Source organism: Protopterus annectens, chromosome 2.part0, assembly GCF_019279795.1.
Source record: "Protopterus annectens isolate FY-2018-M chromosome 2.part0, PAN1.0, whole genome shotgun sequence".
Classification (NCBI taxonomy): domain Eukaryota; kingdom Metazoa; phylum Chordata; order Ceratodontiformes; family Protopteridae; genus Protopterus; species Protopterus annectens.
The window spans coordinates 1,786,315,445-1,786,327,833 of NC_056728.1; the positions used below are offsets into that span (position 1 = coordinate 1,786,315,445).

The following is a 12,389-nucleotide window of genomic DNA, read 5'->3' on the forward strand; positions in this document are numbered from 1 at the left end:
ACTTGCTTTATTCATTCACATCACTTGTTTAATTTTTTTTCATATGATTCTATATTTTATCTTTTATTTTATATCCATCCACAACCATTTTTCCCATTTTTGCATATGGGTTTGGGGTGTCACTTCAGCAGTGACAACCATCTAGAGCCAGGGTTTACACTGCCAGGCGGCTAGCCCTGCTGCAGTTGTTCTTCCATACCTCACACTCACATGCACATTCACACTTAAGGCCAATTTACAGTGTCCAGGTCACCTGCTGCATGTCTTTGGAATGTGGGAGGAAACCTCAGCACCCAGAGGAAACACACACAAACAAAGGGAGAACATGTAGACTCCACAAAGAAGATACCCCAGCTGAGAATTGAGAACCTCTTGCTATGAGGCAATATTGGTATCCGCGATGCCATTCTGCCAGCCTTTTTATTTTACAATTTTATTTTTATATAATTTAATATCTTATTCTTCCCTTACTTTTTTTATTTTTCTTTTTTCAATATTTCACTTTAATTATTTATATTTCTTCCTAACTATTCTTCCATTTAAGCCTTCTGTTTCCATATATATTTTCTTCAACAGTCAATACATATTTAATGATAATAAAACTATTACTAGATTTAAAAATTCCAGTCCTCTCTATTGTTTATTAACATAGAATATGCCATGTTACCAGTATTTAATCAGGATCGCAATATTAAAAACCGTCTTTTACAATTATTTTTCTTTTTGTTTAGGTAAATTATATACCAACCCAGAGTTACTAAATATGCCTAAAACCTTACCACAATTTAATATACTTCTTTGTAAATCATCTATTGAATACATGCCATAAATGAAAAACTTCTGTTAGTCCATCACTGTTATACAACATGTTCTCTTTTCCTATAAACTATTTCCAATACTTTAAGGACAATTACTAGTAAAGGAGCCTTCCCATAAATGGGTCCAGTGACAAAGAACAAATGTCTGAATGAATTAAGAAATCAACACATCTTAACAGCTTTAAAACTGAAATAAAAAATCTTCAGGATTAAGCCAGTTGTACCTGTTTTTGAAACACTGGACAGTAGTCATCATCATTTTTGTATCTCACCAGTATTATTCAATGCCTTCTGTGATGTCCCCACTCTGGGCCAGTAATCAATGAGTCTGAATCCTCACCACTGACACTGGAGAGGGATATTCACTTGGAACAAAAATGGATACACCCAGTATTTCCAGAGCAACTCTCTGCATCAAGTACAACTTCCCTTAAGAGCACACAGGGAACACACTCAGTCTGTGGTCTGGATTTCTCTATCTGTCTCCCTCCAGGTCTCCAGTAAGACTCCCCACTGGCATAGCCATAGAATTAAGACCTCAGCTGAGTGTCCAAGCCAAGTTCTCCAGTACCCTCTCTGTGAAACCAGTACTTTGTGTCCCAGCTCCAAATAGCTGATACACACACTCTCTGAGATTTGATTTACACACACACACACACACACACACACACACACACACACACACACACACACACACACACACACACCTGGAAAAGGTTGGCATAAATTTACTAGTTATGCCACTGTTCTGCCCAGACTATAAGGTAGTTACACAACCACCAGACACTTCAAAGCCAGCCACTCTAAGGGTCTTACAAGGGTAGCCAATTACACTGAGTGAAAATAATATTAATACAAATGGTAGTTTGACCAACAGCAAGGCTTTCAGGAGTGGCCACTGCTGTCACCAAATATATATATAACTACTTTCAGCGATTAAAATATTCTCTAAAAAACAGCCACAATGAAAAGTTTAAATATATTTAATAATAATAAAATAACATGAAATAATAAATACCTATTTATAGTAAACACCAGAGTCTCATTCACAGGAAATATTATAATAACACAGACAAATAGATTGGCACAGATACAGAAAAACAGTACTTAACTAATCTCACTATATTTTCTTGACTGATCTAAAGAAGTACTATCCCTGCTTCACTTACTAGAGCAAAGCAAGATAAAGGAGGTGAGGGGTCTTTAACTGTCAGGTTCCCAAAACAAACTGCAATGAGACTTCTAGTATCATAATTTTTGTCCTAGATTACAGAATGACATCATATACATCTGGTTCCCATGCTACCCCCATTGCTAGAAACTGCCAGGATCTAGCAGATATATGTGAATAATACACACACACATAGAGTTTTGCTCAGGTCTTTTGCAGCATCTGGCAGCCATAAAACAATTTCAAACATCCAGCCTTCCAGAGTACCAATTAGTTCACCCACAGACAATACAGAAAGCTTCCGAGTAGAGACCTTTTGTCTCTGGCTGATTGAGAACTGTAAGACACAATCTATAAGGCCTAAGCTTGGCGATTTAATTTCAAACTATTTTCAGAGTTAGGTGGCTTGAGATTAATGTCTTCTCTTTCAGCATCCTCTGTTAAAACATATACATTTAAATAGTTACAATAATTCATGTATATTTCTTTGTCTGTCCAGCAGGGCACACTGCTGGTGCATTTTTAAAACAAGCAACTTTACAAATACATTTTTCAACACAAGCATCTGTATAAATCAGTTTGATATACAACTGACATATAATTCTTTACAAAATTCCAGCTAGCTGTGCTGGCATATGTTACACATCCACTACCCTACTTCTCCTGGCATAGCTGGCAATACCTCACATAGTCACACCTTCAAATGACTGTAGAACTGCTGCAACATGTAAATATTGAAAATACCGTACTCTTGTAATAATAGCAGTATTACTGTATTCCTGTTACCTACACATGTATTTATATATTTTTTTAAGTCCTGGAAGGTCTGTCTTATCCTGAGGTGCTAGGTCTCAATAATGATTTAACATGTTATTGTCATTATAGTTATGTATTATCTGAAAATTGAACTTGCAATTTACTACATGTTTTTTAATCTCTGGGCATGGGTCATGACTGAAAAGGGGTGGCAGTACATACATGTTTATGCTGGGTCCACTTCTGAATCTCGAAATACTGAAATTTCAAATTTCAATATCTTGAGACCAGAATACTGAAAGTGCAGTTATTCGAAACTGCATTTTGACAAATCATAGTTTACCGAACACACGGTAGTTGTGATGCAATGTGTTTGTTATGGTTTGCTGTCTCTTTAAGGTGCAATGTTGTCTGGGATTTAGACATGGTCACCAATTATTTATTTATTTGTTTATTGATTTATTTATTTATTTACCAGGAAAGTCCAACTGGGCCAGAAGCCCATTTTCAGTGGAGGCCCGGGGAGAAAAGCTCCACAGAAATATAAGCAAAATACAATACTTAGTGCAGTAGTATACATTCAATAAGATGGACAATACACATCATCTGGTTAGTCTATACAAAGTAGTATTCAATACAGTTTTCTAATACATACAGGTTCAAAAAGAAAAACACACAAGCATTTCAGTGAAGATCACTGTGAGAAAAATAAAATTAGTACTGTATACATATTAAATAACAGTTATGAACAAATGAGATTTCCTTTATATATATTTATTTTTCAGTAGTAATAAACACTGAGGAGAGGGAGAAAATGAGGTAAGGAGTGGACAGTGTGTTGAGAGAGTTATAGATATCTTGTCAGTCAGGTTTGGCACAGGAGCAATGCCAGTTCTTGGATAGATGTTCAAATAGTAGTTGTTTGAAACTGGTAGATTCAGGTGTGTTTTGGAGGATGTGGTATACAGAGTGCCATAATTTGGCTATTTTATTTGAGAATAGGGCTTTACTGTGAGTGTTGTTAGCTTTGTTTACAGTGAGAAAGTTTTCTGCAGATCTTAGACTTTGTGGGCATGAGTAGAGAACAACAAGTTCCTTGAGGAATGGACAATTGTCAGGATGGAAGATGATATTGTGAACTTAAGTTGGTAGTGATGGAGAAGGTTAGGTAGCTCGAGCCAATTTAATTTATGTAGAGCAATATAATGGTGGGTTTGGTGGGAGAGGTTAGCATTGAAGTGGGCTATTTTGTTGTAGCAAGTTTCCAGTTTGGTTAAGTCTGATTTTTTTTAAGCTGGAAAAGAGGGGGAAAGCATATAGGAGCATAGAGAGGAGGAAGGTTCTGGATATGGCTAGTCTGGTATTATCAGTGAGGAATGGCTTGCTTCTGTACAGTGAGCCAAGTCTGATGTGAACTTTCTTAATTGTGATGGCTATGTGTTGGTCAAATGTGAATTTGTTGTCGATTTTCACACCAGGAAGTTTTGCATGCTCAACCGGTTGGATGACTGTGTTGTTTGATGAGAGAATGGTGAAAGGAGGTGTGGTCTGTGAATGTTTGCTACTGGTAAAGAGCATTAACTGTGTTTTTTGGGGGTTGAGGATTAGTTGTGATTTACTTAGATATGTTTCTATATTATTAAAACCTTGTTGGGCTACTATTTGGAGGTCTGGTAAGGTATCTGCTGAGGAGATTAAAGTTGAATCATCCGTATACTGAACTACTTTAGCATGTGTTATGGATGAGGCTAGATCATTGGAGAAGATGGTGAAAAGAAGAGGTCCTAGTATAGACCCTTGGGGGACTCAGACCAAGACAGGCAGAATGGTGAGAGTTCGGATTTCCATCGTACTGCTTGTTGTCTGTCAGAAAAATAGCTTAGGAACCAGGAGAGGGAAGTCTTTGATAGGTTTAGTGAGGCAAGAGTACTAAGGAGTATCTGATGGGAGACAGTGTCACACGCGTTTGACATGTCTTGGAAGATTGATGTTACTTGCTGGTTTGAATTTCTCACTTGGTGTTTCTCAACTGGTGTGGTTATGTGTGGAGATTCAGGTAGGTTGTTACTGTTTAAGGGTTTTGGGTAGAAATATATTTTGTAATTTTTTGTGATTTGTTAGGAATAGGTTGGGGTAGGTAGGTGACAGTGTGTGTGTGTGTGTTAGTGTTGAAAGTGGTGATTTTTGTACATGTGTAGTGTATGTGTTACTAGTGGGTGTAGGTATGACAGTGTGTAATGGGAGTGTAGGGAGCGTAAAAGTAGGTTTGCTGTTTTTTTTTCATGTTAATGTGACCTCAGAGTTGGTATATATATATATATATATATATATATATATATATATATATATATATATAGAAGTAGTAGGGGTGTGGGGGCACAGCCCTCCACATGGGGGGTGCAGGAGGTTTGCCCCCCTGCAAAAATGTATGGTAATGTTATTTGTTATGAGCTTTTTAGTATTTTTTGTTTTTATGTTGGGGGATGGTTGGATGTTTACTTGTAGTCTGTGTTTTTTTTTCGATATTGTGCACGTCGGTGTTGTGAGTTTTCATGTTTCTGGATGTTCAGTATTCTGGTCTCGAGATACTGAAATTCAAAATTTCAATATTTCGAGATTCAGACGTGGACCTGCATGCCCAATAGGTGACACTGCATTACCTCCTGCAGCAGACATCTGGCCATTTACTACCTCCTCAGTAGGGGAGACTTTATTGAATAACATCCAGCAATATAGTTATCCCTCAATGCAGCAGGTGATAGTCTACTAGAATGCATCCAACAGTATACATGTGCCTGCAATTGACATTATATTAAGTTATCTTTCACACTATAGGTGTGTCTGTCCCTCATAGGTGATAATATATTACATTATCTACTACAGTGTAGGCCTGTCTGTCCTTGAAGGTGGCACTACATTAAACTACCTCCTGTAACAGATGTGGCTGCTCTCTACCACCTCAGCAGGTGAAACTTTTTTAAATGACCTCCCACGATACACACGTCCCTATGTACAGGAGGTGATATTGTATTACACTGTTGCCCACACTATACATGTGCCTTCTCCCAGCAGGTGATAGTATATTGCATATTGTATATTGTATATTGCATTTCTTACTTCACCATAGGTGTGCCTGTCTCCATCAAGTAACAGTATGTTATACTACCTCCCACAACATTGGCCTCTCTGCCCCAACAGGTGACATGATATTGTTTTATCTGCCAGAATGTAGATATGCCTGCTCCCAAAAGGTCATATTACATTCCATTACCTCCCACAGTATAGATGTGCTTGCTCACAGAAGGAGATACTATATTACTTTACTTCTCCCAGAAGTAATCTAAGATTACACCAATTAGCTGTGTTCAGCAAACCTGCTTAGAGTTTTGATTATTTCTCTTCTGTTGCACTTTGAGAATTTTATGGTTTTGTGTTTTGTCAGTCGCTTCTATTACTCCTTGTAGTATTTGCCATTGGATTTAGCCAGTTTAATCTGCAGTACCTTTGGCGTTTGCAACTCATCTTTAGCATTTCATTTACATGACTGCAGGATCATTATACCAGCTTTTTCAGAAGGAGCATGCTTGCTCTCTGGGTGTTTTGCAATTAGCTTGTACATCATCACTATGTTTTTAATATTTGTGTTGCAGCAGTCTAAAGAATTACTGTTTCAGCTGATAATGAATATTGTTATTGGCTTATTGGTTTTGATTTAGTGGGATGTGAATTTGTTCCATGTTGCATGTTGGTGTATTTGATACTTGTTGAAACAACAATGGTTTCATCGTGATGTGTGGTCATTGCACAGCAGGCTTTGAGTGTGTGTGTGTGTGTGTGTGTGTGTGTGTGTGTGTGTGTGTGTGTGTGTGTGTGTGTGTGCGCGTGTGTGGGGGGTATTTGTGTGTGGTTTTTGCAAAATTATATGGAAACTGACCATTTTTATAAACTTTGGGAACTCTTTAACTTTGGATCCTCTAGATTTTTATTTTTATTTACTTATTTATTTTTGCATGACTGTGATTGCTCTGCTGATTGATTATTTTGATTGCTGATTGGAATCATCGATGGACATGGGTTCAAGTCTTGTTGAGTTTGGCTGTATTTTTTTCTTCTGCAGTAACATACTCATCAAATATAAATAAATTGAATAATATTATGTTTCTGTCTAATTTAAATATTATTTGCATTTTACTGTACTTCACTTTTACTTTTGCTGAATCGGTTAAGAAATACACAGTTGAATAGTACTGACGTTGCAGCATTGGTGTACCTGCTCCCAACAGATAATACTGTTTTATATTCCTACTAATGGTGCACCTCCTTCAAACTAGATGAGCATTCTCCCAAGAGGTGATATTACACTACATCATATTATGTGGTATAGGTGTATGTACTCCCATCAATTTATATCACATTACTTCCCACAGTACATATGTGTCTGCTCAAGCAAGTGATATCACATACCTCTCAACCTCTTAGAGCAAAAAATCTGGACAAAGCCATAAATAATGGGGGGACAAAGGCCCAAAATAGGGACAGTTTTTAAATATTGGTCTTAGAAACTTAGAAAGTTAATAGAATAACAGATTTTTAGGATAAATTTTCTGAAAGGTATGAATTCTAAATCTCAAATATCTACCATTATTTTCTGACTTCAGTCATCAATGATTTGCCATATAAATGGGATTTTATGAGAAGCAGACCAAACATATGAGGCAGAAATCTGTACATTCTGCAAAAATCTGGACAGTTGAGAGGTATGGTATAGGCATGTCTTCCTCAGCAAGTGCCACTATATTACATGTCCTCCCATAGTATCCATACCCCCAGCCCTCATCCGGTGATACTGTATTATGTTACTTTAGGTTTTCCTGCACTGAGCAGGGGACACTGTATTACATTAACTTCTGCCTACTGCCAGCATTACTTTTCTGCAGTGCAGTTGAGCTTGATTCTACCTCGCAGCAGGTGATAATATATTATACTACATCCTGCAGCAGAGGCATAGCAATTTTTCACCACCCCTGCATATGACATTATATTACCCTTCCTCATAGTCTATGCCTGCTTTCTCCATGCAAATTTAAAAAATATACTTGAGAACACTATTTATTATTACAACGTTATATACAGTTAAAGAATAATAATCTAGCAATAAAACAAGGAAAAATAAGGTAACATCTATTCTCCTTTTCTCCAGTGTTGTTGCTTACCATTTAGTTTGTGCTGAGATATTAACAGATGAGAGCTAATGAAACAGACTGGCACAGCAGAGTAGAGATTTAAATTTACCACTGAAAACTTATTTTTAAGAGAGTACTTCAAGCCACATTAGTGATTACTAGGATATCGGACCAAGTCATTTTAAGCCTAGCCAACCTTACATCCCAAATTTACCAACATATTGCTGATATGAGTCAATACTCCAAGGAATTTTATGAGTTATGATATACACTTATACATATCGTACATTCATAAGCTGCCCCTCTCCACCAAAACAGGGGTAAATTTGTGATTTGCCATCTTCTGGTCCAAGTTACATTTGAATATAATTAGAGATAAGTTTTGTTTCACATGAATGGGTAGCTTGTTTCACAGAAGTAATCTTTAAGACACATACCTGCCCTTCCAACATGTCCTGCTCATGTTGCAGACAAGGTTTAGGTCCTTAGAACAAATATTCCTGATGCTATATGCACAAATCTATCAGTGTGGGATCAGACCATGCCTTGTAGTCTAGGCATACACAAAAATTCCCTCAGGCTTGTACATAACACTTGTTTTAAAGCAGTGACACTTTCATTTTTGATCAGATTTGTAATTGAAAGAACTTTCATATCCCATTTCAAAAACAATGAATCCAGACTATGCCAAAATATTAAATCTAGTACATTCTTAATGCATTTCTAAACAACCAGTTACCTATTGCTGATTTATTTTCTCCATTTCTTCATCATCCTTTACAAAATTTTGATAAAAATTCACTCAACAAATCGATGAAAATATTTATAGAGGAAAACAATCTGGTGCTTGGAATTTTCACAGTAATGTTGGTTGTTATGGAAACGTGTACAAAGTGTGAACAATAAAACACCAACAGTAAGGAGGACAAAGTTGACCAATGAATGAAAATAGAACAGCTACCTGCACTACATTTTTGCTCTGCATGAGAAACGAAGCATGCACATATAAACGTACACACACACACACACACACACACACACACACACACACACACACACACACACACACACATACAGAGACACACATACACATATATATTTGTGTGTGTGCATATATTTATGTATATAAAACAAATGACAGTGCACAAATCATTGAATAAAGTGCCCAGAATATACCAATATCAAGCAAAACCATACTTCCACTGTATAAAATGTAGAACCACTAATGCACCAATATTAAGAATTTTATTCCACTTCTAAGACCAGGCTTACAGAAATCCTGTTTTTATATCCATATCTATATCTATATCTATATCTATATCTATATATTCAGCTTTGTTTATCCTGTAGGTCAAGAAATGCCTAATAGCATGTGCAGTAAGACGGATGAATAATGTTCATTGTACCCTGAAACCATCACACGTAAGAATGTTTTCTAGATAATTCTAGTTACAGAAAAATGCAATGCATGTATTACTCACTATGTCCACTTAGTCACGATTCTGGGCAATACACATTCTTTTGATTTTTGATTTATACTACTTACACGGTACTTGATTAGATGCCATTACAGGTAATTGATGTGTGCTACTTACTTGGTACTTGATTAGATGCCATTACTTTTTTTGAGCTGTGGTGCTGAATAAGTAGAGTTTCCTTATCATAGCCATTGCCTTCTTGTCCAACTTCAACCACCTGAGTTTGTGATAGGGGTAAACTCCACTTCACTATGTATCTTGGGCCCAGGGGAACCAAACTGCTTATATCAGGCTGACCCCTACAGGGAAATGACATGCAGTGTGTATATCAGTATCAAACTTACTTTGACAGTGCTACAAAACATGCAGCAAAATATTCATTTGAATAAAGGAGAAGAATATAACATACAAATATAGTAAACGTAACCACCACCACCATCAGTAACCATTTGAAAATATGCTTATTAATAGCCAGTCATCATTCTTGACAGTCCTGAAAGTCCTTTAAACTTATGACTGAGCTTTAAGCTATTAAACAATTACCTTATCATACTGGATAAATTATCAAAATATATTACATTTCGCACATGCAGACAACTGTAATCATGCATTTTATAAAAGCTGACAGCGCTGGGTTTCTTTAATACATATTTCACGAGTACTGCAAATAAAAGCATTAACTACAGAGACAGTTGCGCACCTATCAGGGATTTTAGAGCTCAATAAGATCATGTATGGATGCGTGTGACTCTCCCTGTATGAGCTGGGAACTATGCAATGTATAACTCAGAGAGTAGCACTTTCCATTTAAAAACAACTTACAATGAACAACAGACATGCAAAGTACAAACAGAATCTCAAGAGTCAGAAGATTATTTTATATCCTGATGATGTACTCAAATGGCAGGAGAAAGAGCTGGAAACTTTCAAAAGAAAGATACATATGAGTATACCCACACAGTGCGTGAAAAGCTGCCTAGGAGGTGAAAAGCATAGACGAATGTAAATATAAGAGCAAAACTGTAAGATTTACAGTCTAACATGAGTAATAAAACAGTGAAATAAGCCATTAATATTAACTGGTCAACTTTCCATTTTTTTCTCGTGACACAGCATGAGTTAAAGGTTAGGTTAGTTGTCTCAACTTCTGCATACTGACAACATAACTGGATATGCATGGTATAGAGAAAGCCAGGCCTTAGCACAGAGCCCAACAGAAAACAAAGCTCCAGTAACTAATAGTTACAACATAGTCATAAATGACATATTTTTGCACATTAAGGCTTTCATTAACATAGTTTTAAATAATTTCATAAATGCAAATTCCCTATTGTTAATAACAATTACATAGAATATTACAAAAATAAAATGCAACTGCAGTTCTAGATTAGGCTAAAATAGATTTATGCAAATGGCTAGTATCTGTTCAATCAAGATACCTTAAAAAAGTAAATGAAGTATGCAACACAAACATATCCTCAGATGCCGATACCCAGTTTCTATCCAAATTAGTCACACTTAACATTTGCAAACCAAAACTGCTGAAAGACACAGTCCAAAATCTGTACTGAATACAGTGGCAACCATTATTTAATATAAAGCAAAACAAGCAGTTCTGTGTAAATGTACAAGGGTCTCAGAAGTGCTGTCACCTAGATGGAGCCCTAATTGAAGCCCAGGAGACCCAGGTTGTATCAGCAGCCCTGGATCCTTAGGAGTCTGATAAAGACATAGTTGAAGCGTGCCACTTTCCAGCTTCCCTGTCCTGGGGGAAGGGGATTGTTCCTTGATTAATGCTGCAGCTCTTCTAGGGGAGCAGTACAGCATTTACCAGACTATCACTGTCAGATACCCAGCAGGTAATAATGGGATGCTGCAGCTCACTGCAGAATGCTCACTGTGTATGGGGCACATATTAGAGGTAGAACAGATATCAAAAATCCACTTCTTTGCAGAATTATGATGCAGCACTGAAACACTCCAATCTGCTCTTTAACCCTGAATATATTATACTATGTTGAGACAGTTAGTTGGGTTTTCAGGGAGCCAAAGATTGAGGATGAATATCAGGAGCTCAGAGCTCCTAATAGTCAGCTGTGAGGGGGAGCTGCTCATTAGACCCCATCTGCCTCTCCTTGCTAAGTTTTGTCCAACTTAATAAAGTCAGGCCTTTTATTTGTGCCTTCTTTGTGATGTACATGGGGTGTTCTGAGACTCTAACTGTAATCTTTCTGGATGTCTTTTCCCTAACAAATACACCAAAATGGCAACATTGTATAGGATATGCCATCCTCCTAGGAATAAGATAAAAAGTAGAAGCATATCAATATGCAGCCTCAAGACATAGAGAAATAAGAGAGTCACAGCTCATATACCTGCTATCATGCTCTGTAACTTTCATCTAAATATTCTACATAAAGACTTTTGTTTTCAGTGTCATCAATGAAACATTTTACCATATCTCTCAAATTTACAGATTTTCAGAGAATGCCCTGATTTTTAAAGCCTTACATTTTTAGTCCATTCCACATAAAATTTGTGATTTTCTGGCAAATCACTGATGATTGAAATTACTAAATAATGACACACATTTGAGTTTCAGCTTCATATTCTTCTGAAAATGCATGCTAACACAAAACATGTTATTCTAGCAACTTTCTAAGTTTATAAGAGCAATATTTAAAATCTGTCCTTTTTGGAGGGGGTTTGCTCCCCCATTATTTTAGGTACTGTCCAGATCTCTTGTGCTAAAAGGTTCAGAGATATACACTTTACCAAGGTCTCTCTTCAGTTTCTATTAAAAGGTCACTGTTTTGTTGGACTCTTTTAATAAAGAGAGTTTTTTGTCCTGACTTGATGTTTAATTGTTCTCTGAAACATGTTGTACTGTCCTCTGCTCTTCGAATGTTTGGACTAGAGGACAGTACTACACTAACTGCTTGCATGTCTAATTGCAAGCTGTGGTATAGGACTACTGCCCTCT

At 36.8% G+C, this 12,389-nt stretch overlaps 1 protein-coding gene across 6 annotated transcripts in view; it reads right to left on the minus strand.

Moving 5' to 3' along the window:
- ARHGEF10L (Rho guanine nucleotide exchange factor 10 like) overlaps window positions 1-12,389 on the minus strand; it is a 3,087,848-nt gene that overhangs the window by 1,111,453 nt on the left and 1,964,006 nt on the right. For all 6 annotated transcript variants that reach the window (XM_044061816.1, XM_044061815.1, XM_044061819.1 and 3 more), the window contains one exon: window positions 9,524-9,705. In XM_044061816.1, coding sequence (XP_043917751.1) covers window positions 9,524-9,705 — 182 coding nt within the window. The remainder of the gene's footprint in view (window positions 1-9,523; window positions 9,706-12,389) is intronic.